The sequence below is a fragment of the Leptinotarsa decemlineata genome, unplaced genomic scaffold, assembly GCF_025532065.1.
Source record: "Leptinotarsa decemlineata unplaced genomic scaffold, Ldec_3_MD MMD2_tig00026328_RagTag_RagTag, whole genome shotgun sequence".
NCBI classification, from domain to species: Eukaryota; Metazoa; Arthropoda; class Insecta; order Coleoptera; family Chrysomelidae; genus Leptinotarsa; species Leptinotarsa decemlineata.
Window position 1 is genome coordinate 9489384 of NW_027412688.1, and position 25932 is coordinate 9515315.

A 25932-nucleotide genomic window follows, 5' to 3' on the forward strand; every position below is an offset into this window, starting at 1 on the left:
TGCGGAAATAGGTAATTACTTCATTATGTGACCATTTAATGAGTTTGTTGAGATTTCAAAGAAATAGGGAAATTTTATTTTATCATGTTTAATTAGTTCACTGTGGTTCTGGGGTTGAATCTGGTCATTATTACGCATTGGTCAAAAACAAAACGGACTGGTTTTTAAGTTTGACGATAGTAGCAATACTTACGAATTCTACTCATAAATCTCAGATTCTTTGGTTCATTTTCGTTTTGTTACCGACAGCTATTCAATATATAATGGTTGTTGTATTTCTCTGCAGGAAGCATAGTCTAAGTTCTATCACCGTTTATGTCTATATCGTAATTCATCTCATTTCATTAGTAACTCTCTCTAGCGATCTATTGATTACTGTAATGTATAGTTAATGAAATGACTGAAGTACTGAGCGTACCTGTTTTTATGCAAGGTATTGATTTATAGTTGTCTTATCAAACGCAATTTATTTGCAAGGAAATTCTCATTACTTTTTATTGCGTATGAATGACAAGAGTACGTAATTATTACCTACCTGATCTTTTATGATAATTTTATGTCGTTACATAAAATATTTTTGTAAGGAACAACTTATCTTTGAAATATTGACGTTGCAGAACAGTCTTTGGTGCTATAGTCAAATTTTGAAATAAGGTGAACGTTAAAGTGATATTTTTCATCCTTCGATGTTTGCTTTCTGATCAATAATCAATTTTTGAACAAGACGTTAACAATGACGAGTATGTCAGTTTTTAGTAACATCGATACTCGCTGATTTTTTCACAGTAGGGTTCATTGTAAATTCCAGATTTTTTATAGATTTTGAAATGATATTATGAATGTGATTCAAAAAAGTGAATTTTTAATGAAAGAGGACTTTCAAATACTTAGATTCTGTCATGTGTATAAACAAATATAATAGGAACGATTTCACGTGTAAAATCTTACATTTCTCTGTATTCAGGTTGGGTTGTTTATTTTCAATTTTACGTTTCAACAAATCAGGAATATTTCATTCTTTTGCATTCAAAATCAAAGTTTTTTTCTACTTGAGTGCTTATGTAGAGCAATGTTTTTTAATGGAAAAAGCAAATGATTTTCAATGCCTATTCATCAAAAATGTTACTTCCTTGATTCATAAATGTCACTATAGTTGACGTTTATTGCCATTTCGAGACAAACTAATCTTCTCCGGTAAAAATACTGACTTTTTGGTCGATTTCAAATAAATGTGAGTCAGAATAAACCATCGTAAGTTGCTGCGTAAAATCGAATCCACCCACTCACTTTGGACATTACCTAACCTCATTTTATCCTCCTACCTCATCCTCTTGATACTTCTGTGCATTTTCGGCGTTACTGTTCAGGGTACAAGTAGTGGTCCAGGAAAATCATATGGTATCTCTTCTTAATTTAAGTATACAAGTTCTTCAGGAGTAACTTTCTTCAAACATGATTTTTGATGTAAAATAGTCAATCAAAAATGTATTCGAAATGTAGGCAAATGTTCACAAGTGAATCTTTTGTTTCAGAATGAACAGTCGTCCGACTCCACTGCTCCATCAGGATGGCCACTCTGCCTCGGCCGATCAGGTGTGGTGATCCACCTCGGTCCGCTGAACGTGTCCGTTCTCCGAAATAGAGACTGCTACCTCTGCGTCCGCAATCGCAGCTCCCCCGGCCTGGAGGTGACCCTAACCTGGCGTCAGCATCACCAAATCTACTGCCGCTCCGTAGCCGAGTTTCGAGATCCTCTACATTCCTTAGATGACATAATGTGTTCGAGCATCCGGTCCGCTTCGAATCTGGAGACAATCTCCTACGAAGACTACGACGGGACGGACTTGCCGGAGATGCTGCATAGCCTCCTGGTGTCCGTCGAGCACGCCATAAAAAGAGTGCCTTTGGACGACCTCACGTTCCCGTGTCCGCAGTGCCTGCAGTATCTGCCGTTGGACCGGCAAGAGGACGATGTGGTTTCTTGTGTGTGTCAGTGCTCTTGTAGACTACCCGGAAGTCCTGTCGCCAAAAAGGACTCATCCATTCAGACTAGTCCCATGTTCGAGTTCGTCGGATCAATACCTCACATCGATAGCGACGAAGATGATGACAAGGAGTCTGTTAAATCAGGTAAGTTTTTCTCAATACTGACGTGCAGTTGCAGTTTCGTAGAAAATATTTGTTCTCTCACAATAAAACTTTTGGGATTTCTATAACGTATGCAAGTGAAGCATGAAATCACCATGTATGATATCGTTCAGATCCTTTTTCGCCGTATTATTACTCAAAAAAATATTCTATTTTTGAAAAACAATGATATGGAGGCTGATGAAAAATTAACAGAAACAGCCTCCTATCAACCAAGGAACTACAACTTAGCATGATGCAAAAAGTCTTATCGAATACAACAGAGATCTGAGACAATTGTGTAAGTGAATTTCTGTATCAGCTCCAAATTGTAGGAAAAACAATGCGTAGAATGTAGCAACAGCCTAAGAAAATCGTTAATGAACTATTAGAAACATATTTTCTGGATACTAATATAATTGTGGAAGAAATACTGCAAGTGCTCATTGAAAAGAAACAAAGGGGTATCTTCCTAATAGATAGGGCTTTCGAAACATTCAAATCTTCTAAATCGACAGCTGAGGACAAAATTATCTTCCTACTACATACTCGCGAAACCATAGTGCCTTCATCAAAAAGTTATTTAGACACCAGTTTCAATTTTGCATGTATCTTGAAGATATAGAGGAAAGCTGTCGTAGTGCTCTCACTAAAGACTGGTAAACGTCCAATGAACAAAAGCCAACATCTTACCGCTCGGGAGCTCCCTCACCATGTTTTAGACACAATTGCATGGTATAGACATCTGCCTGGAATATTTTGAACTCGTGGCGCAAGTATCTATATTTTCTTCCTCTGGAACTATTCTGTTACACATGCATGGTTGAGATGAAGACAAAAAAAATGTAGGTTAGATCAACAGGAACAGAAATTGGTAACGGAACTTTTCGAAGAAGACTGACAACTAAAATAATCCCTCTGTAAAATCGGCAAATTGAGCAGTGCAGAAACTTTGCTTTGCGAAAGCCAAGCCCAGATCTGAAAAGGTTCATATTCATTGAAGGGATGATATTGATGACCTATGATATCAAGGAATTACCCCAGAAAACAGATCAACTTACCGATGTCAATATTTCGAAGCTTGAATAGATTAGTGTTATATACTGCCTTAGTGGTTGGAAAGTTTCGCAGCTAATTTCAATCTACATTCTCTACTCTGCACGAGCAAATGATACAAAACTAGACTAGCACTCCGGTCGCACCGAGTGAGAAAATTCACCCTTTCCCTTCGGAGCTGGTCTATATTCTATTAGGCTATTCAGTTACTGGTATTCCATGAAGGGATCCCCACAATTGATCTTTCCAAATGAGTTTATACAAGGTGGGAGAAAAACTGCCAAATATATATCTAACCGCAACCGATACTCGACTGGCCGTTTCAGTTGGAAAAATGTTCAATGCAACGAGAGTATACACCCGATCCGAAGATAATACACTGCCAGAATCATACTGTATCATATCTAGACGTCCAAAGCATCGAAGGAGAGATCTGACAACGAATTGGTGGAAAAGCAGATCTCTCCTCCCGCCTCTTATGGATTGTGCAAAAGACCATCAATATTCCATTGATGAAGACGATCTGAACATGCTAGACATTCTACAGAAGTAAGCAACCCTTTCAATGCAGATGTTTGCGATGATGTCATGAAGGAGCAAACATTTGAAAATTATACAATATTGTTTCTCGGCGATAACTTCTACTGAGATGCGTTCGTCATGCTCTGTAAAATGGTGCTGCCATTCACCATACAGACCTGCTTTTCTCTGTTTTCAATTGTAGTGGTGTGTAGAACTATATTTTGAATGCAAGTTGTCTGTGAAAATATCACTGTGAAAAATAATCAGTGGTATGTATACAGATCACTAATGGGCAAACAACAAAATCCAAATTTTTTTGTCTGCCTTGATAAATACGATGTGATAAACAAAACCTTAACGGGCCTTGATGAGATACTAACCCAAATCCTTGAAAATTGTGTAAATAAAATGGCACTTCATCTCTTCACAGTTATAACTAATTCAGTTCTCTTTTGAAAATTTACAAAAAAGTTGAAGAAGATAAAGAACACCAGGAGAATTAAAGAGCTATTTGCTTTTGAGTCCCTTCTGAAAGGCCATAGAAACACTGGAAGACCTTACTTTACTTTTTATATGATTTGAGTGAACCTGCAAACGAAGCAGCATTTCTCTTTTTTTTAATCGAAAACAAACGGAAATAATGGAATTTTTCCCGTATTTTGATTGAGGTGAAGAAGATCACCATTGGGGAGTGAATTACCACACGTAACTCACCCTGCATTGAGTTTAGGGGCCTCTGGTAGAAAACTTCCATAAAGTGAATTTGGAGGGTGATTAACAACCTATTTTCAGCTATAATATCCCAAGGACATTGATAACTAACGAAATAATTTTATCACAGTTTTCGAAAGCACGTTATTTGGTAACATCCCGACGCCGAAGGCGGAGGGATGTTACCTAAAATAACGTGCTTGAGGAAGTTGTGATAAAATTATGAGTTATTTATCAATGTTCGAGGGATATTCGGTGAGAAAATTTTTTGCAATTCGAACAAAATTATTTATTGAACACACAGTTATTAAAAGAACAATTCGTATAATGATATTCCGTTGATCTTGCTGTATTTGCCTCGGTTACTGCATAGGTGTTTCCACGCATACTATTGATTATTTGGTTATGATGTTCCTGATCAATATTCAAATAAGGTTTAATGGAATTTCCATTATTGTGCCCAGTAATTTTCAACAATTGCTGTTCTTGAACTCCACTCTTAGCTAGTTGACTGACTGCAGTTGCTCTATTAGAGTGATTGGTTATTTTCCTCTGTTTCGTATCCAAGCCAATTGCTTCAGCAGAAGATTTCGTCCATCCGTTGATTATATTTCTACCCAGAGGCATATTGTCATACTAGTTATCGCTTCCTGTCTTCCAGTGACGATTTGGCCTTAAAAATAGTCTATTTGTCTTGATATTTGTGCCTCGTTTTGATAATAATTTAATGAATAATCTGACAGGACAAGCATTGTTATCATTATTTTGAACTAACCATTTGCTAGAGGCGCAGTTCTTTGAACCCCCTCGGCAGGTTTTACTGAAAATTGGATTATATTCTATCCTATTAGTTGGAGATCCATTGTTGTCCTTTTCGATATGAAAATAATCAACTAAGCAAGCAGCACCTTCACCACCTCTCCAAGCCAATTCCACCGCTGCTATGTGATAAAATTTGCGTAGGAGTCCTATAGGGGTATTTTCATCCCAGAAGTTTATGATTTTACTCATTTCATTTGAAGTTAATGGTACTGAGCTTGTTTTGCGTTTAGTGGGATCTGTTTGTAAATTTCTTCGTGCTGCGTCGCGTGCATTCCGCGCTTGTTTGAATGCAACACTTTTAAAGGGGTCTAGCATGATATTATACTCCTTGTAATACTTTTCTTGTAATAATTTGCTTGTTATATTCCATACGGTTTTAACAGAGGCCTCCTTAAACTCTGTGCTATCCTTTTTTCTCATATTAATCGCCCAATCCTTGAGTATTAATGCAAGCTCTTCGAGAGTACGATTTCCATCCAATTCATATTTTCTGGCGTCACAAAACTCCATAAATATTTTCCAAGTGTATTTTTTACTATTGACAGTATTTTTTGGTGTATTTTCTTCAATGATTTTGTCAATTGCCGCATCATTTTGAACACCAAAGCGAGGAAGTGACATTTTCGAAATAAATTGAATTACTGAAATGTCAAACAACTTTATTGTGTTGGTTGCTTAGCATTGTCATGACATAAGTGATAACTACCCGTGAAAACTATCCATGGGTAGTTATCAGTATAATGATGGTTTCATTGGTTATTTCGACACACATGACTAGAAATAGACAAATTTGATTTTCAGAGCAATTATATTCATAGCTCTTTCAATTTTAGATAAGAAAGTTGCTGATGTCACAGTTTTTTCATTTCCTTAAGACTTCCATGTTTTCCTAGACACGCCCTATATATTTTTACCGTATGTAAATATGTATGCTACGGGTGATTTGAATGAAAAATTCCAGCATGCCAAATGCCACGCATTGTGCTCTGATAAATCTGCATTCCTTTTCCGGCACTCCAATACATTTCTCCGTCTGTAAGTTACTGATAACTCCTCTGAAAGTATGTGTAACATTAATGGTTAATGGGTGTAGTTTATGATTCTCATTTGTTTAAGTGTTCTCGTTACGTTACGTCAATTTTCAGTAATGTCTCAACTTCAATGCTTGATGTAAGTCATACCCACGTCGTAATTATCATTTAGATGTGGACAAAGGATACCAACATGTCTATTTCATTCGGTATTTTGTTAAAAGCGGTACAGTGATAACATCCCACGAAGAACTTGTTTATTACTTAACACGAGCGGGCATTTGTCTAATAGAAAAACAATTGATTCAGTCGACATGCCTTTCGATTTTAATGAAATCCTAGATCAACTTGAGAATTAGGGAGGTTACAAATCTGAGTTGTTTAATTTCATGGAAAGAGAACATTCTTTCAAGGTAGATATTGAACCTCTGGCGAAGAATAAATCCAAAACCAGCAGTTCTCCCAAACAGTAGAACTGCAACACTCTTCTCGACGCGTGTTTCATTAGCTGAGTAAACTTTATCTCCTGAAGATGTCAACTTGGTGCTTCTTTTGGAACACTTTATTCTCACTTGAAATATCTGTGAATATAAGAGATTTGGATTTCAATTTTCTAAAAGAGTGTTTACAATTTTAAAATCGGTGAGGTGAAAAATGAAGTAAAAAATTGATGGACTATTAGAGTAATTGAAAATACTAAAAGGAGTAGGACCGAAATATTTGGATGAATAGGTTGAAAAAAGGGATAATATCAAAATATTAATAAGTATGAAGTTTGGAAATATAAAAATTCTAATTTGTGAAGGAAATGAATTATTTTGACCTAAAATAATATTGAATGATAAATAGATAAATAAAAAAATAGTCACATATCAATAATGTGCAATTAATAAAAATGAAACTAAAATAATGAATATTTAAATGATGAAGAAGTGAAAAAATGAAATAATAATGAATTTGAATAAATGAAAATATTTCAAATCAAGCAACAGTGGTAACTGATCTTGAGTTTTTGTTTATTACCCACTGAATTCATTACTTATCGTTCATCACATTCCTTATTTCCAATTAGCTGTCTTATATTTTTGAATTCTCACTGCTTTTTTATTTTATTCTTTTATCGATTAACCCACTATTTACCCAATATTTCATCAATTTCTCATTTCTCCTCATAGATTTCAAATCTGTTTACCCCTTTTTAGACAATAGAAGTCTAAAATTGCTATTTAATCAGTATTTTCATGAAAATTATCTCCGCTTTTATTGCGCGTGATTCAAACGAAGTGCAAATAATGTTCAATATAATGATGGAGTGAGTATAAAGTTATTGCAAGTTCAAATTTTTCAGGCAGTGAAGGATCTCGATTTGGTTCTGCCAGCTTAACGGTAAAGCTAGCAGAAACCACTGATTTGAAAAAATCAGTGCTATGCTTTCGAAGGAAATTTCCATAAAATGGTATAGACATGGAATATGCTATTATTGAAATATTCAGAAATAAGTGATGTCAATGGAAAACATACGTCTACTCCAGTATGTTCATAAAAATACTTTCAACGGAATCACATCGAACTGAGTTGAAAATTAAATAAATTAAAATATTTTGTGTTGTGATCGGAAACTAGTTCAAGTCATATTCAACTATTATCGGTCAACTGCACTTGACTCGTGAGAACGCGCCTTAAGAGCGTTATTCCCCCTCTGATAACGCGCCCACGCTGAAACACATTCACATTTCTATTTTCGAAAAGTAAAGACAACTCGGAACTGAACAAATCGTAGTATTATTATTAATCACCTCGGCGTAGTTTCGTTCTGTACTTCGCTTGTGTACAAACCGGAATCAATTAAGATAAATGCCACTCGCGGTAGATTGATTATACTAGTTGGTGTAATTGAGAATATAAATATTTGCATACTATTATTCATTGATTAGCACCTCTATATATGCAAATGCGATGTTTTCAGGAGACAAACGCACCATGAAATATCGATCAATATACAGCTGCTAACGGTTTTGTAATCGGTCGTATTTGGTCGGTAATTATAGTTTTTGTGTCGGCTTCGGGATAAGTAGGAAATATCCTGGTTCTCACTGTGGTTTCCAGCGATGTTTTGATCACGCCAATCAATAATATTCTGCGGAAGCAGATGAAACGCTTAAAATAAATCGAACAAAAACACCGCCATAGATTTTTATTTCTCGTAACAACTGGCAATGGCGATTTTCCTCAAGCAGACATATTTTATGGGATCGAATCTCAAACACCGAATGTCTGAGATGAAAGAGGACCCAGTTATTCTTTTTGGTACTGAAATCAGGGTTCTTCAAAGATTGAAAGTTTTCTCGGCCGACAGTATAAACTTGACCCCTCCCTCCCCAAACAGTAAACCAAAAACTGATATGTAAATCCTTTATCAGCTTACATTCATTTATCAGTGGAGAATTAAAGGAATAACTAAAAACCCGTAACATTCTTATCCATTTCAAGTAAAATATTTGGAAAAACATATTTAATCGTCTCATGGATTACTTGTGCTGTACTGTTTGGAACCTTTGGTGTAGTAATGAATATTACTGGAGTTTCTTCCCAACACAAAACCATTATTTTTACACTTTGACACATGTTTCGATCACCAAGTGATCATATTCAAGAGAACGTTAAACTCCTCTTGAAGATAATCACTTGGTGATCGAAACACTGTCGAGGTGTTGAAAATAACGGTTTGGTGTTGGAAAAAAACTCCGGTAATATTCGTCTCATGGATTATCTGAAAATATTTGAAGACCTAAGTGACATTCAATATAGCTTTCGAAAAGGAAAAAATACCCCAAAAGCAGTCTAACAAGCATTATGCACAGTAATCGATAGTAAAAATTCCTGGACTCATCGAAAGCTTTTGACTGTGTCAACCACCAAATACTAATACACAAACTCGAAGCTTATGGTATCAGAGGAATTTCCAATAAATTAATGAAGTCATACTTATGTGAACAAAAACAGAGAGTTGTAGAAAAATGCTGTATTCGAAATGAACTCATTAAATCGGATGGAAGTCACAATTCGGAGAGGTGTTACTCAGGGATCAATTCGAGGTCCTTTGCTTTACATACTCTACATAATCGAGATACTACGTATCATTAATTTCGATTCTGTTCAGTTTGCTGATGGTACAACAATAATTTTTGGTTAATCGAACTGTGATGGACTATATCGAAATGTATTCAGTGCGCTGAATATTATGAAAGCATTTTTGCAAGAACTCATCTAACGCTGAACATCAATAAGATCCAATCAACAGAACATAAGTACACTTTGACAGATGACTGAACAACACTTTCATCATCTTAGTTTGATAAATTATTGGGAATTGAGATTGATTATAGGTTGGACTGTAAAACAGACTTGAATACATTAACACGAACTAACGCAAAAAATGGTATGCATTAAAAGTTGTTACGAAAAAATTCCATTCCAGAATCAAAGGTGGTTTGGTGGTTTGGTTTGATATTCTGGGGTTCTACAGTTTTTATTATACAGAAACGTTGTCAAAGAATTATCTACATATATATGCGCACCGACAGTTGCGCATAATATGTGTGATTGATGACTTGTTTATTGTGTGGTAATCATGATCACTTTAATGAAATGAATAGAAACACTTTTGTCTAATTACCACTGGTTGATTTTTTTTATACGACCGGTATGAAGTTTTATAATGGGGTCAAACCCGAAACCGGTCGAATAAATAAAATCAACTAGTGGTAATTAGACAAAAGTGTTTTTATTCAATTCATTACAGTATATATTTGGTAGCGAATGGTTTGTCAGGGATGATTTCGAACTATTTGGAAGATTTGATAAAATACACATTTTTACCACAACAAACAAAGCAAATGTAAAATTTGGTCATATAAAAAATTATTTCAGTTCTATGCGACAATATATACAAGGGTATCAGTTCAACTCCTACAAATTTTTTAACCTCATTTTGAGAACGTTCCAGAATTCAAGGAAAACTGATAAAGATGTTCAATACATAAAGCCCAAAATCTAAATGAAATTGTTATTATAGACCTATCTCAACTCTCGAGCTTGTAGAAACAGTCATGTACAACGTAACTACCGTTCCTCTAGACTTACAATATAGGGTAATCAACATGATTTCATCAATTCCAGATCAACTATCACTAACCTAGCTGTTTTTGATAAATATTTCTGTGAATATTTAGACCGTATAGGCAAATGGATGTAGTGTAGACGGACTTCTATAGAGCATTCAATAAGATTAGTCACGTGTTATTCATTCGTAAAGTTATCATTACTTTTCTGTAAATATGTATTTAGACACTAACCTAGTCACGCAAGGTTTTAATCTTGGCCCCTCATTGTTTTTATCATTCATTAACGATTTAAACAACTCATTGAATTGAAATACATTATTTGTTGATGATTTTAACACTTCAATGAACAGTTCTGATGTCTGCAAAAGCAGATCAATTTCTCATAAAATTGGTGTGTCGAAAATCACCTTTATTTGATTATACCTGAGAAACTGTGAGATTGTCGATAATATGCTAAAGCAGATCTCTCTGTATTTCAGTTTGGTGATGCAAAAAATAGAATATGGATCAGATCAACTGAACGAAGTGTTTGTATATCTGAACTCTCTTGCGTTGATAGAGATGAATGTTCCAAAATATTAATTTCCTTATGACTTTAATAATGTATGCCGCAGTCGTAGACGAAACAGCAGGCATAAGAAATTGCGGACCACGGCCGAAAACTCAAAAAATAGCTTTGATACAATTATTCATAACATATTTTGATAATATATGAGTTTTCACACCTTTAATTTTGAAAATAGTTGCTTTCTTTCTTCTTTTGAGAGTTTCCCACATTTTTTGTATAATCACGGATAAGTTGAAAGTCAATATCTTTTTTCCCCTAAAAATATATTATTGTCTTCAGAGATGTAGAACTCTGTAATATAATAACTATTATTATAGGAATTAATATCTCATCTAGCTATCAAATATATTAAAATAAAATGTCATTTTCATTTTCATTACCCACTATCTGCTTATTCCCTGCATGATCCAGATACTTCTGGTCACCAGGTGCACATTATGACTTCAATTAAATGAAATCATGTTGGTGTCTCAAATGCGTTACATGATTCTGTATGTATTCAGGGCAATCGTTCGAAAAACAGCGCGGCAGTCAAATAAATCGCAATTAAAATGTTCGCAATCACTTCACATCGATACAATGATTACCAAACACCCCTCTTTACATACGAATGGTCGCTTGAATATACATGTTTGTGCAGGACAATTTGGTGCTTGTAGAATCCAAATAAAACGTAAGATTCCTATCAAATCCTTTTACAATTTACAGCTAAGGTAAATTTGTACAGTTATAACTCTGACCCCTTGTACTGTTAATACTCCATGAAAATCAACAAGCAATATAAATATTTTTCCAACCTGTCAGCTAGTTTATGCCTTCCTAGAACGAGAGGGGGTTATTTCCTCAAAGAAATGCAAGCGGCCTACACGCATGGGAACCTGGTTTGATGAACTTGGTTCGGCGAACCAAGTTCTTGGTTTTTGAGGATTTTACAAGAAAAAGAAAAAAGATCGCAATGGACCAAGTAATGGCTTCATGAGAGAGAAGTGGTCTAATCTCAATCTCTAATATCATCTTAGGGAGAACAGTGAGAAAGATCACAACCATTATTCAACAATGACCGAAACAGAATTCAATTATTAAGTGGATCTTGTGAGACTCTGCATATCAAAACAACTCACATGAGAAAGTTGGTATCGGCTGAACATCGCCTCGTTTCTATACTTCGCTACCTAGCTACTGGAAAAAATTTGGAGGACTCGAAGTTTTCGAGCGCCATATCACCACAAGCACTGGGAAAAATGGCGAACAACGGCTCCCCTCCTCCACATACAGATGAACTTGGTGCGCCCTGCTGGTGAACCGAACAAATGTTTTCCAACTCGATGGAAAACCAAGTTCGTGAGAAATTGTGGCGATCTTGGTTCGTTAAATATCAAACACAGGGGAACAAATGACTGACATGGTGCGTGCGAACCAAGTTTAGAAAACCAGGTTCCCCTGTGTAAAAAACAAAAGAAGTCCCGCCAAGGTGAAAACCAGATCCCATTGGCTTTATGTCTCGCTTTCCTCATTCTAAATCTCACAATGTGTTTCTCTCTCACTTTGAGTTCAGCAAATGGACATAAAGTTCGGAACCCCAATGACTCCCCAGAGTTCTAAACGAAAGGTGCAAATACTTTATTTTTTTTTGGATCTGTCAACATGTGGAATTGACCATTCACATAGTTCATATTTCTGATTCAAAAAAGGTGTCAACACTAACCATGAAGCCTTCAGCTTGAATATACCAAGTAATATGATTCATAAAAAGAAATTTAAAATAATACGGGTTCATCAAGGACACTGCTGTGCCTCCTAGGAAGACTAAGATGATTGATGGGTCGTTAAAAATGATTCTCGGGAAAGAAAAAAAAATCTTTTTTTCCTAGACATAATTCATTTACTTTGAAACTCAAAAGTAGATTTGGCTTCTAGATTTAGAAGTGGGTGATGGTCCAGGACTACAGCCACTGAAGATATATCTACATATTCAATTTGGTGTCAAATGTATTTTCATAATCTGCATAGCCATAGCCTTCATAGCCAAGGATTCCTTCATATTTTCTAGTTTATTTTTTTTGGGCTTCTTCGACTTTTCAGCTACTGGTTCCTGTTGACTCCAATACTGTGAAGTTTTTGGAACAACTTTTGAGTAAATATAGCACGACGATGATCTTATCTGCTTTGTTCCCTTTCTAGTAAATCATGCCAATCGATTATTTGAAACAACGTTATATCACTTCAAGATGATTCTTGGAAACATACATAAACGAACTGGTATCACTCCCTTCAGTAATAGAAACAAAACCAAATTGATGAGTTATTAAGAGTTGGTACCTAGAAGAGAAATGTTCTTATATCTTCTTCGTGTAGACACTGATCGTTTACAAAAAAAAATCGAACTTGTCAACTCCAGAACTGTCCTTTCATAAAAAAACTTCAAACGCCTGAATATGAATATGTCGAAAGGAAAAATGAGGAAGAATAATTCCAAGTGCTCTAAAAGAGATCTGTTTCAACAACGGTCAACGTTGATGATGAGTTGATTCAGAATCAAATAGAATATACAGGACTTGCCTAACAGCTTATGTAAATATTTTTTCTCAGTTATACCTTCGAGTCTTTAGATGTCATGAGAAAAAAATATTTAACCGACTATCCAATTTTTTACTTGTGATACACTGTTTGGAACCTTTGGTGTAGTAATGAATATTACTGGAGTTATTTCCTCAACACCAAATCGTTATTTTTAACACCTCGACACGTGTTTCGATCACCAAGTGTACATCTTCAAGAGGAAGGTTAAACTTGATCTTCCTCTTGAAGATGATCACTTCGAAGATGTTTCCGGCGTGGTTTCTCATGAAACATACAGGATGGTAGGGAGTAGGGTGGTCTTGATTAGGAGCAATTTGAGATCCAAGTTACTCCTGCGTCCGATGATGGGGTAGAGGTTGTGTCGAGCGGTTTTTGCTCGGTTTTTGCTTTCGAATATGGGACCTAAATGTTAATTTGTTGAAGGTGACTCCCAGGTATCTTGCGCCGTTTGTTCACAGAATCTCTTGTCTGTTGAAGATGAATAGTATCGCCTGACTCTAGTCAAGGTTGATACTAATCTTCCAGAGATTGGCCCACTCATCTAGTTTGTCTGCTTGTTGTTGCAGGTACCCTACAACTAACGTGTAGTTGCTCACAAACCCAAGTAAGTGGAAGCGATGACATCTCCCCTTACGAAGACGCTATCTATGGGATCGACAGATAGCCTTGAGGGCCGCATTCATCTTTGATATTCGAAGATTGAGTTCTCTGTCGATCCCATAGATGGAGTATTCGGAAAGGGAAATGTTATCGCCCTCACTCACTGAAGGACTCAATTGTCCTTCGTTCCTTTTGAGTGCATTTGTGGTTCCTGCTAGCACCACTGACGAGATTTATGGTGGATCGAAACGGCGCTGTCTGGTGTTGAATCAGATATGCGTTGTTTTTGGACTCGAGTTCACAATCAAATCCATTTCTGTTGAGAGAAACATATCAGAAGAACTTGTCACTGAACCTTGCAAAGCACTGTTGTTTTCCATATACTCCATTAATTAAAGTGGGCATTAATATACAGTACAGCCAAATAATTTAGCTACAGTACTTCCGTTTTGATCGTATATCAACGACAGCTCAACAAGTGCATAATACACATCTCACTTATTCGCTAGCAAGAAACGAGCATGTAATTTATGCACAAGTAGTAATCATTCAATTTAAATTAAACTGAAAATTATTGGCCCCTGGCTGAAAAAAGGGCAGAGGAAAGCTATGTATATTTATCATTTTTAATTGTATCTCAGAGAAATGGAAAGTAACTCGTTCGAATGTGTTATGCTGTTTGTTCAGCGGAAATACCGGGAACTACTTTTCCTAATTGATAACAGAACTACTATACTGCGTGGGTTTCAGCATAAATATACTGCAGTGGAGGTGTATATATTATTTGCATTATTTATTTAAGCTTGAAAGTTGAAAATTTTCAGGTAACATTACGGAATTTCTCCAAAAGCTAATGCAGATACTGCAATGGCATTACTTCTATAATAATGATATTTTCACTCGCTTTTTCCATGTCTGAACAGTTTGAGCAAATCCGCATGAAGCTTTTAATCAATATTGGTAAACACGTGAATACCATAACGTCTGCAAAAACACACAATGTGCGATTTCCACTCGTCCATCCACCAACGCTCCTCCGGAGCGGTCCTCAACTTGCTGATGGGCACTTCAGCAAGATTGATATCTGACCTTCTTAGGTCGAAATTCAGCCTCTTTGTGCTTTTACTTTCAGATCTGTTGAATTGTTTTATCATGACTTTCCAACTGAATTATTGCATAGGGTCCTCAAAAACTAACCGAAGACTAGTGTCTTTTTAGTCGCGAGCAAGTGTTGGTTCTCAGTGAATCTGAAAATGAGATCAATTTCAAGTCTGGTTAAGAAATTTTTTTACTTACTGGAGCAGTCTGACAGCGACCCTCGGAGGTGGTCATTGGTTCTGCTTCGTTGGCCTCCTGTGTTTGTCCTTCTCTCGGAATCTGGGGTCATCCCTGTTCAGTGCTTTATGTAGGTCGCTTAGCGCTGGATTCTCGTACGATCGAATTCTGTCAAACGTGTCCTCTGCGAATTTCCTCATGTATGCGTCTACGTAGTATATGTTCAGGTCTAGATCCCGGAATATGTGCCTATTCGGTACATATCTTGGAGCGTTTACGGCGGCCCTTACGCACGCGTTCATAAACGACTGGATCTGTCTTCTTTATGTCGCTGCGCACTGGCCCCAAGCAGTGCAGGCATACAGGATTTTCGGTAGTATTACAGACTTTATCATCAGCAGCTTCACTTTCAGTTCCATGTTGCTTCTTCGACCTGTTATTGGTAATAGGTTTTGTCGGGAAGATCTCGCCATTTCTATCCTCTGCCGTACGTGAGACCTGAACGTCAATCTTTTGTCTAGGTTGACCCCCAAGTATCTAGCTTCGTTGGTCCACGGAATCTCTTGTCTGTTGAAGATGACGTTTCCTTCCAGGTGTACCATACTCCGGGTGAACAGTATTGCCTAACTCTTGTCACGGTTTATACTGATCTTCCACAGGTTGGCCCATTCCTCTATTGTTTGTAAAAAATCTGTATCATACTGTTGTAGTAATTCGAATCATTATGACTATAGCTTCTTGTAAAATTCCAACATAATAAATTCATTACCTTAACTATTTATCTATCTAGGAACAACTAATAAGACTGAAGAATGATGAATACAATTTTTACCTGAGACATCAATTTACCTAGTTTTAAGGTCTGTTCTAAATGCCAAGTTCCTTATTACAAACTAAATTTAATAAAAGGAAACAGTTCAAATCTATTTGATTATTGAGCAAAGATCCCGTATTTTCATTTCTATTGATTTCTAAATATTCCAAAATGTTCAGTTTCGAACCTTTCTCTTTCAAATGCAATACGTCATAATCGTGATTGAACTCTGTCAAAAAATGATTCGCAAATGTTGAATTGGTATTTTCATTCAAAAACTACTTACATGCTCTTCAAAAGAGTTTTTTGATAGAGACGTGCTCTTTGAAAGAGCGTAGAAGTAATTATTCGAATGGAAAGACCAATTCATCATTTGCGAATCATCTTTCGTAGGGTTTTGGAAGAGCGTAGTAGTGTTTTGAACGAAGAGACCAATTCCACATTTGCGATTCATCTTTTGATAGAGAGCCACGTGTTCAATCACGATTATGATGTATTGCATTGGAAAGAAAAAGGTTCAAAACCGAACCTTTTGGAAAGTTTAAAAATCAATACATGTAAAAAATCGGCATATTTGTTAAATGATCAAAAAAAGTTGAATTGTTTCCCTTTATTGAACTCAGTTTGCAATGAGGAAAGTAGTAATTAGGATAGATCTTAAAATGATAGCCCAGTTAAACATTTTACTAATAGTTCTCCAGTGTTATGAATTGTTCCTAGATAGGTTAATAGTTCAGGTTAATGAACTTTCAAGTTGAAATCTCACAATAAATTGTGTTTTTTCAATACATTACAGTGGATTTTCATCAAGTATTGGTCAGTTTTCAAGTTCATGTTAATTTTTTGAATAAAGAAATGGTAATCAGCCACCTTTTTCAATCGAATGGAAAACGTATTTTCTCTTGCGTAAAATTATGGATTAGGTCTAGCTTTGTGAAACAGGTTTCGTAAACTAATTAGTTAATCTCTCAATGAAGTGTTACTTGAATACGTTGTGGACTTTCATCAAGTATTGGCCAATGCCTTCACATACATTAATGTTCAATTAATGTGGAGGTTATCTATGTTATTATATAAAAATCGATTTTTTTAAACATCTATTTTTCTCATAGAATTATTGCAGCATCAGATAATACTAAAGGAGCTTTTCTACAGTGCGGACGTAAAAAGTTTCTCCTCTTTTTACTTTCGAACGGAAATGTATCATTTTTAAAAGTTTTTGATAAGAAAGATAATGAAGTTTTCGAAATCGAATCAGCTGTTCCTGAGTAATTCCCAATTTAATTTTCTTTTTATATACACAATATCTATTGTGTGTAAAAAACATTGATTTGAAATAGGTACAGTCAGTAACATATGAAATAAAAAACATATAACGTCGACCTATATGCAAATTCAAATACAGAGATCGTATTTGGTTTGAAGTGACATCTCAAGAGTAATCAGTGCCGGGAACAAAAAAAAATGAATGTAGCCGAGCAGATCAATGACGGTGCCAGTAGTAGTGAACTGCTAACATTTTATATACAGGGCGTTCAAAGGAAAGTTTGACCCCCCTGTAAATCAGAAACGGACGGAGGGCTAATTCTGATTTGGAAATCATAGCCGAAACATCACGCCCCTGCGGTCAGCAACTACACCTCCCCAATTTTCTTCAATGGCCTAGTGGGTCGAATTATCATCATCATTTGAAAGATATTTTGTCCCTCTAATACTTTTGTATTTGTTTTTCGAAATTAGTTCATTTGTTATGGAGAAATTAAATGTTGAACGTTTTATTTAAAACAATAAATTCACTGTCGCCCATTTTATTGAGGAAATCAACAAAAGTACTATCATTGGCAACACAATCAACAGATAAAGTATTCAAAATGACCTCCATCTAGTTCCATACAATAATACAGTCTACTTTTGAAAGCGTTCCTTACATTATTGAAGATGTTCGGAGTCAGAAATCGGAATTTCCGAACAATTCTCTATCACCTTCCAGATATGAAGAAATTATTTAATCGAACTTGTTCGATTGATGACTTATTTATTTTGTAGAAATTCATGATGAATATAGAATAAAGAAAATACTTTTGTCTAGTTTCTACTGTGATTATTTATTCGTTACGACCGGTTTCGGCTTATAAGGCCATTTTTCAAGAGTTACTTGAAGTTACAAGTTACAAGTTCACAACATAAAACATGAAGTATCACGTCCTGTTAAAAATGACGGAGTTGAAGTTGCAGTTTTAGGACATGTACAAATCGATCTCGACAATCTATCAGACAAGTAGCTAGAGCATCTGGTGTATCAGCTACTAGTGTTTTTCGCATTTTGAAAGCCTACAAAGTTAATCCTTTCGAAATAAGTCTAGTTCAGGAATAAAACGAAGATGATCCTGATCGTAGGCTTCAGTTTTGTGAGGTGTTCAGGCGAGAAATTGACCAATAACCCAAACCTATTATACAATATATGTTTTTCAGACGAAATTTCTTTCATGTTGAACGGTGAAGTGAATAGACATAATTGTCGTTACTGAAGCGATGTGAATCCACATTTGGTGATGGAAACACATTCACAAACTCTACAACAATTGAATGTCTGGGCCGGCATTCTTGGTAATCATATTGTTGGACCATTATTCATTTAAGGTAATGTCAATGGAGACACATACGTGAATTTACTACAAGGCTGTGTAGATCCTATGATTACACAAATTTCAGAAAATGATGACAATTCGGTAGAAAATAAAATAACATTCCGGCAGGATGGTGCACCCCCACATTTTGATGTTCGGGTGAGACAGTTTTTGGACAAATGGGTCCAGTGGAGTGTCCAGCTGGATCACCTGATCTCATACCGATGGACTTCTTCCATGGAGACACCTGAAGTCGAAAGTGTACTCTACTAAGTCTACAAATCTAGAAGACCCTCGACAGAGATTTGTTCGAGAATGCCGATTTCTGACTCCGGACATCTTCAATAATGTAAGGAACGCTGTCGAAAGTAGACTATATTATTGTAAGGAACTAGATGCAGGTCATTTTGAATACTTTATCCGTTGATTGTGTTGCCATTGATATTACTTTCGTTGATTTCGTCAATAAAATGAGCGACAGCGAATTTTCTGTTTTTTCTTAAATAAAACGTTCAACATTCAATTTCTCAATAACAAATTTCTAAAAAATTTACATAAGTAATAGAGGGACAATGATGTATCACTCGACCCCCCAAAAATACGGGGGTAGTTGCTGACCGCAGGGGGGGTGAAGTTTCGGGTATGATTTCCATATCAGAATCAGTCCCCCTAGAAATAAAAATTGAAGTGTTCTTTGAAATTTTTGATTACACGTCCGTTTCGGACTCACAGGGGGGTCAAGTTTTCGTTGGATTGCCCAGTAGAAAATATCCGTTAAATACTCGTAGCCACGTACAACACACGGCCATGTCCATGATACAGTCACATGTGGGTGAAATCAGGATTTTAAAGTGAAATGGGGAATGTTCCTCAATTTGGGTTATTACAGCAAATGCAAGTTTGAACAAAATAAAGTTGAGTTTAATTCATGAGTTTTTCAAATTCACTTCGAAAAGTATTGAAATTGATGTTTCAAATGGTTTTAATTTTTAGATTTGTTTCTAATTCACATATTGGCAACAGCGCCTATATCAAGTTGAAATAATTTATAAGTACCTAGATATTCTACTTTAAAAAAGGAAAATTATCTTTATAAATCAACAATTAAGGCAAAATATAAGTTATAGTTCAATACCACCTCCACAAGCCACATAAACAACAGTTGTTTCGTTATTTATTTACATAGAGGAAGATAGGCTAGGTGCACAAAATGTCATATGTCACAGAATGTCTCGGAACTCGGAACATAAGTAAACAGAACAGCACGCCTCTGAAATATGACATCTTTGTTTGTCTCATACAGATAACAGATTCACTGTCTTTTATTAGCTATAACCGATGTTGCAAATTTCACTAGGGTTATTATTATTTTTGTTGTCAATTAGCAATTATTTATTTCTTCGTAAGTTTCTCGTATCGTGCACTCAGATCTCCGAAACAGAGACAAATCTTGTCATTCCCATTTTCCGGTGAAAACGACTGAAACGTTTAACTGTCGTGAGACCCAAGAGCCACAACGGGTCATGTCTCTCGATTTTTTCCCAATACGTGCAATATGCTTTGCTTCACTTTGTCGACTCGACATTTTTGCATATTTAAATATTCGTGATGCTCGAAGGGATTCTCGACATAATTTCGCTGTTTATATTATTTGCGAAATGCGAATACCCACGATATTCGATGCTGATTAGTATGTCTTCGGGATGTTCGGATTTTTCAGATGGACCAAAATTGTACGACGCAAATAAAGGAGGAAAGTGATAACTTCGCTCACGATGTGATGAAGTGTGTTATTTGTTTGTTTCGGTTTATTTATGCCTGTGATGAGGGGTCTGGGAGATTTAAAATTTAAGATGTAGGATAATGCTCAACATGTATTGGAACACCCAGCTTTGGATGGCATGGTACAGAGAAACTTACTTCTTCTTTGTTCTGACTTTCGTTCTCTCAAACAATGTTGACAGAATATAAATCCTCATCAAAAATGCTGCCTCTCGACGGGTGTTTCTCTTATCAAGTTAGCATCATCAGGAGATTTCAATAAATGAATTGGGAAATGATAAAAAAAATAAAAATTCAAATGTGTCAAAAATACTAAAAATACTTATGATACTTCTCTGAACTTTCTTTCGACCAATGTTCCTTCTTGTATATAATTTTGGACCACTAAACTCATTTCCTCAGTTCGGACTTCCATTGTCTAATATTATATAAAATGATTTGAAATCCCTGAGAGAACCAATAAAAAATAAAAATTAAAAAAAAATGAAAGAATAATAGCTGAAAATAACAAATATATTAAGCAAAAAACTTCGAAATGAAATTACAGTGAAATAAAATACAAGTAAAAATAGAAAAATTAAACAAAAAATTAAAAGAATTGGAGATTCCAAGCCAAGTGATTTCACGACGTTTCGATTGTTAGTATCCACAATCATCTTCGGGTGATGACTGGACTAATTCCTCCGAGAGATGACTCTTTATGGGTTATTCGATTACCTCCAATTATCTCCGCTTCCCTCTTTCCGGTTTAGCGAAAGATTATGGGTTTCCATATGTTGCTTATCTCTATGCTAGTTTGATTGAATACATTGTTGGACAACATGTATGCGGCTTCTTTGAGTTTCCTCCTAAACCAGTGTTCCTCCCTTGTATGATCTTAGCTTGCTCTGCTATTCCTGATTTGCTGGTTTCCCTTCACTTGTGCTCGGCAATGCGAACTTTCAATGGCCTCATAGTTTCACCGATATAGGATTGTCCGCACTCAAATGGTATCCGGTAAATGCAATTCTTGGAATCGCAGTCAGCGTTTGGTAGCCTGGTTTTCGTGAAGCTGCTCGGATGGTGTTCCCGGATCTGAAGCAGTGATGTTGTACATGGACCTAATTCTTCTTATATTTTCCGATGATCCTCTGATGTAGTGTGATGAAGTGCAAGCACTGGTTGTGACGGCTTCTCTTCCTTGCGAGGTTTCTGCTGTCTTTTAGCCAAAATTTGTTCCAGCATCGCTTTGGAGTAGCAATTCCGTTGAAGATCATTTTTGATGATGTCTAGTTCCTTCTTGAGGCCTTCCTTCGTACTACAGAGCCCGAAACCATGGTCTAATAGAGTCTTCATGATTTCTCTTTTAGTCGATTTATGGTGGTTGGGTTCGTGGTTCAGATACTGTTCCGTGTGAGTGATTTTTGATATACATATGTTTCCCACTCAGTGTCGGTCGTCTTCACCAGTACGTCTGAGAATGGCAATTCGTCGTGGACTTCCTTCTCAATTGTGAAAGTGATGGAGTGTTTTACGCTGTCTAGTTCAGAATTCCCATGGTTCCATATTATGAAGGTGTTGTCAAGGCATCTCAACCAGACACGAGTTTTCTTATGGGCTTCTTCAATGGCCAGAGTTTCAAACCACTCCATATATATGTTGCTATGACTGGTGAAAGTGACGATCCCATTGGCAGTCTCTCATCTTGTGTGAAGAATTCGTCCTTCAGTTGAGAATAACAGATTCGTACACTGCATCCATCCTAGTAGTTCCATAATTACTCATATAGGTAAATTCGTTCTATCTTCCAGGTTCCCGTCTTCGGATAGCTTCCTCTGTATGATTTGGAGTGCTTCTTCGACCGGAACGTTGGTGTAAAGGCTTTCCACGTCGAAACTGATTAGTTGGTCTTCCTGTGTGACCTCAGTTGCCCCTAGTAGTTAGACAAAATGCCTTGAATTTTCCACAAAAGGCGATGTTTTTTTTGCAATGGTTGTATTATGGGGAGTAAAAATCTAAACAAGTTCTGAATAGCCGAATCTCTGGAGCTGATGATCGAAGAAGAAGTTTAACCTACTAAAAAGATCATCAATCTCACATGTAAACCATCAACCAGCTATGAGGGTATCGAAATCTATGGTACTAAACCATGTCAAGTAATGGGTCGATATGAAACATAAGGAGTACTGGAAAAATATATTTGGGATATATGGGATATAGATAGACCATAAGTTTGCACTGCTTTCCTGAGACTTGAAATGAAGCAGGCAATTTCAGGTGGCAGAGCATTTGCTGCTCCATACATAACTGCAATCGTTTTGAATTACTCGGAACTACATAAAAATATTTCCTAATTTTCACTCGATTAAATCGAATTTACAAAAAAATAGCCACTAATTTCCCACGGATAATTTTTCATATGAAACTGACTACCCTGTATGAATTCAATTAAAAACAACCATTTTTGAATAATTTGTAACAACTGAATTGGACTTCGTGCAGCAAGGTAAGTAAAAATCGCCCTACAAACAATGCCGTTCATTTTCATATAAGTCGGAACGAGCTGCAGCCTCTCTTTCATGTTGACTATGCAAATTAATAAATGGATGTCACTTTACGATAACCACCGTTTGTTCCAAGTACTTGTGTGGGACGCCGCACACCCGAGGGTCGCATTAATCTTTTCTCTCCATTATTTACATCACGAGAAATCAAAGAAATTTCAATCTCTTGAAAGATCTCTTGAGAAGTATTTCAATTGTGCTTGCATATCTCTCTGAACAAGTTGAAATACAGGTCCTTCAAGTCAATTAAGTTTAATTTTTTCTCATTGACATTAGGCGCGGAAAAGTACTTGACCGGCGTATCAGGTATTATACTACCATACCGCTGCATCGGGATCAATATGCATACAGATCAGGTATGTTAAAGGAAAGCTCCACCTCTGATCACAAAAAAAGGTACTTTCAGCTGCTTCCTTGGCTATTGGTGGCAATTTCATTATACCTCTATACAATCAGTCAACGATACCTGAGGAAAAAGGGTTTCGAGTAATAATAATAATAGTAATAACTTTATTCACAAAGTATACAGATTAGAGTACAATTAAAACAAAATATGTGAACAAAGTGTTTTGGCGATAAGAGCAGAGCTCTTGTTTCGCAAGAAGTTATAAAAAGTTATAAAGTCTTGGTCTAGAGTCTTGGTCAGTGATGGGTATGAAGTATAGACAACCCAGTTATCCCAGACCAGGGTTAAAACTCATGCAGCTGGCTGCGAACAAGTTGGAGTGCGGATGAAGGGACTAGCATAAACCCACCCAAATCAATTATAGCAGCATTCAGTAAGAGGACTACGGCAGATGTACAAAACCTCTACAACTCCAAAGTGAAGAGATACAACTATTGAGGGAGGCTAAATATCTGGTAGTAATATTAGATTTCCCACTATTGTGGAACCCACATTCAGATAGGAGAAAATGAAGGCGAGAATAGCAGCGAAACGCATTCAGATGGGATGACCTGAGGGCTGACATGAGACTTGACGTATTGACTATACTCAGAGGTGGTTAAACCCATATGCTTCTTTGATTCGGTGCCCATAAATGAATCGAGAAACTAGACAAGGTGTGACGACTCACTTGTTTGGGAATATTGGCAGTAATGAAAATGAAACCAGAAGCAGCATTGGAGACATTTTCTAATCTACCACTCTTACAATAATAATAATAAGACAGACGAGGGCCAATCCAGACTAGAGAACCCACCGAACTACAAGTCACAAACCGTGAAGAATAGATGATGAAAAATCATCTCAAAAGCATACTTGGTATACAAAAGGAACGAAAACCGAACACGAAACGGGACTAAAATATACTGTACTGATAAACATTTACATTATAGTTATTCACTTGGTCAAAACATTTATGTGTTCAATGAGAACAATCTTGCACTTCGCAAGAGATGAAACGAAACGACAACGAAATAAGTAGATCTGTTTAAATCTGTTTTTCCGTTAACCAGCTGTCGCACCCCTACGAACGACAACTCTCAAAAGTCGAAACCTGTGCGAGTTGAGCACTAACGAGGTCTTACCTTTCAACGTGTGATTCCTAACACAGATCAATATTATTACAGACAGCCAGGTTACACCCGAGGCATTGACAGACTAAGAGTGACTTCGATATTGGTCTGACTGACGTGAAGAATTTGAGAAACTGGCGAACAAAAATAAATGGATTCTATAGTGGATGCCAAGATACTCGGGAATTCCATATGATATTCAGAAGAATATGAATGTCATCCAACAAAGAACATATAAGGAATACGCTTGTTGGATTAAGAGTCATGAGTTAGTAAAATATATCATTTTTCTTTAAGTTTCTTTGGTATATTAATAGCGCCTCTAAAGAAAAAACTCCGGATGTTATTGACATTGCAAATTCAAAAATGTATCACCAATTTGTGATTAATCAATTGACAAATTGGTAAATGTCCAATTTACGGAATATACTACATAAATATAAAGTTATTGGTAAAAAAAATCCTTTGAACTTGATTATCGAATGTGGAAATCATTTTCCGATGATTACAACTTTGGTGGTTATACGATAGTAATTCTAATAGACAAACAAATATACATATGAGTTGAATTGAAGCAGTGTGTCAGTTTTATTTCATGCTGCTACACTGAGTGTTATTTTTAACACGCTTTTATTAGCTTCACCTGTATGTTTCTTTGATTGTAACTCTCAAGCTCGAGATCTGAATTTGACAGAATTATCAACATTATTGCTTGATCTATTCGCGGGCAGATGGCGCTGAACGCAACCTTTTTGATATATCGACATTATTGCTTGATCTATTGGCGGGCAGATGGCGCTGTACGTTACCTCGTTGATATAATTCGAACTCACTCTACATGTATTTCTTCATATGAAAAAAGTATTTTTCATTAACCTGCTGCCTTGGTAGTTGATTATCAGGCTCCCTGTCCGGTATCGTAAAATATCAATGGTTATTTTTCTAAACAATATACAGTTTAGATAGTTTGAAAAGACTAAAAAACACGCTTTTAAAGAACATCGAACTAAATAGTTGAAAATATTTTTTTAAATAAACTTAAAACAATAACGAACGAAAAATACTAGCAACTGTGAAAAAAGCGTGGGCGCTTTGTGCCATATTTTATATATTGTATATCAAGCGTCCGTCACTTTTTTCACAATAATTGTGACGATTATTTAACAATTTTTTTCTTTAAGTATTCAGTTCGATGTTCTTTAAAAGCGTGTTTTCAGTTTTTTAAACTATGT

General features: G+C 36.1%; 1 protein-coding gene across 1 annotated transcript in view; it reads left to right on the forward strand.

Moving 5' to 3' along the window:
- LOC111507755 (uncharacterized) overlaps window positions 1–25932 on the forward strand; it is a 734072-nt gene that overhangs the window by 560870 nt on the left and 147270 nt on the right. The window contains 1 exon segment of the mRNA XM_074182765.1: window positions 1533–2130. Within this exon segment, the coding sequence (XP_074038866.1) occupies window positions 1533–2130 (598 nt within the window).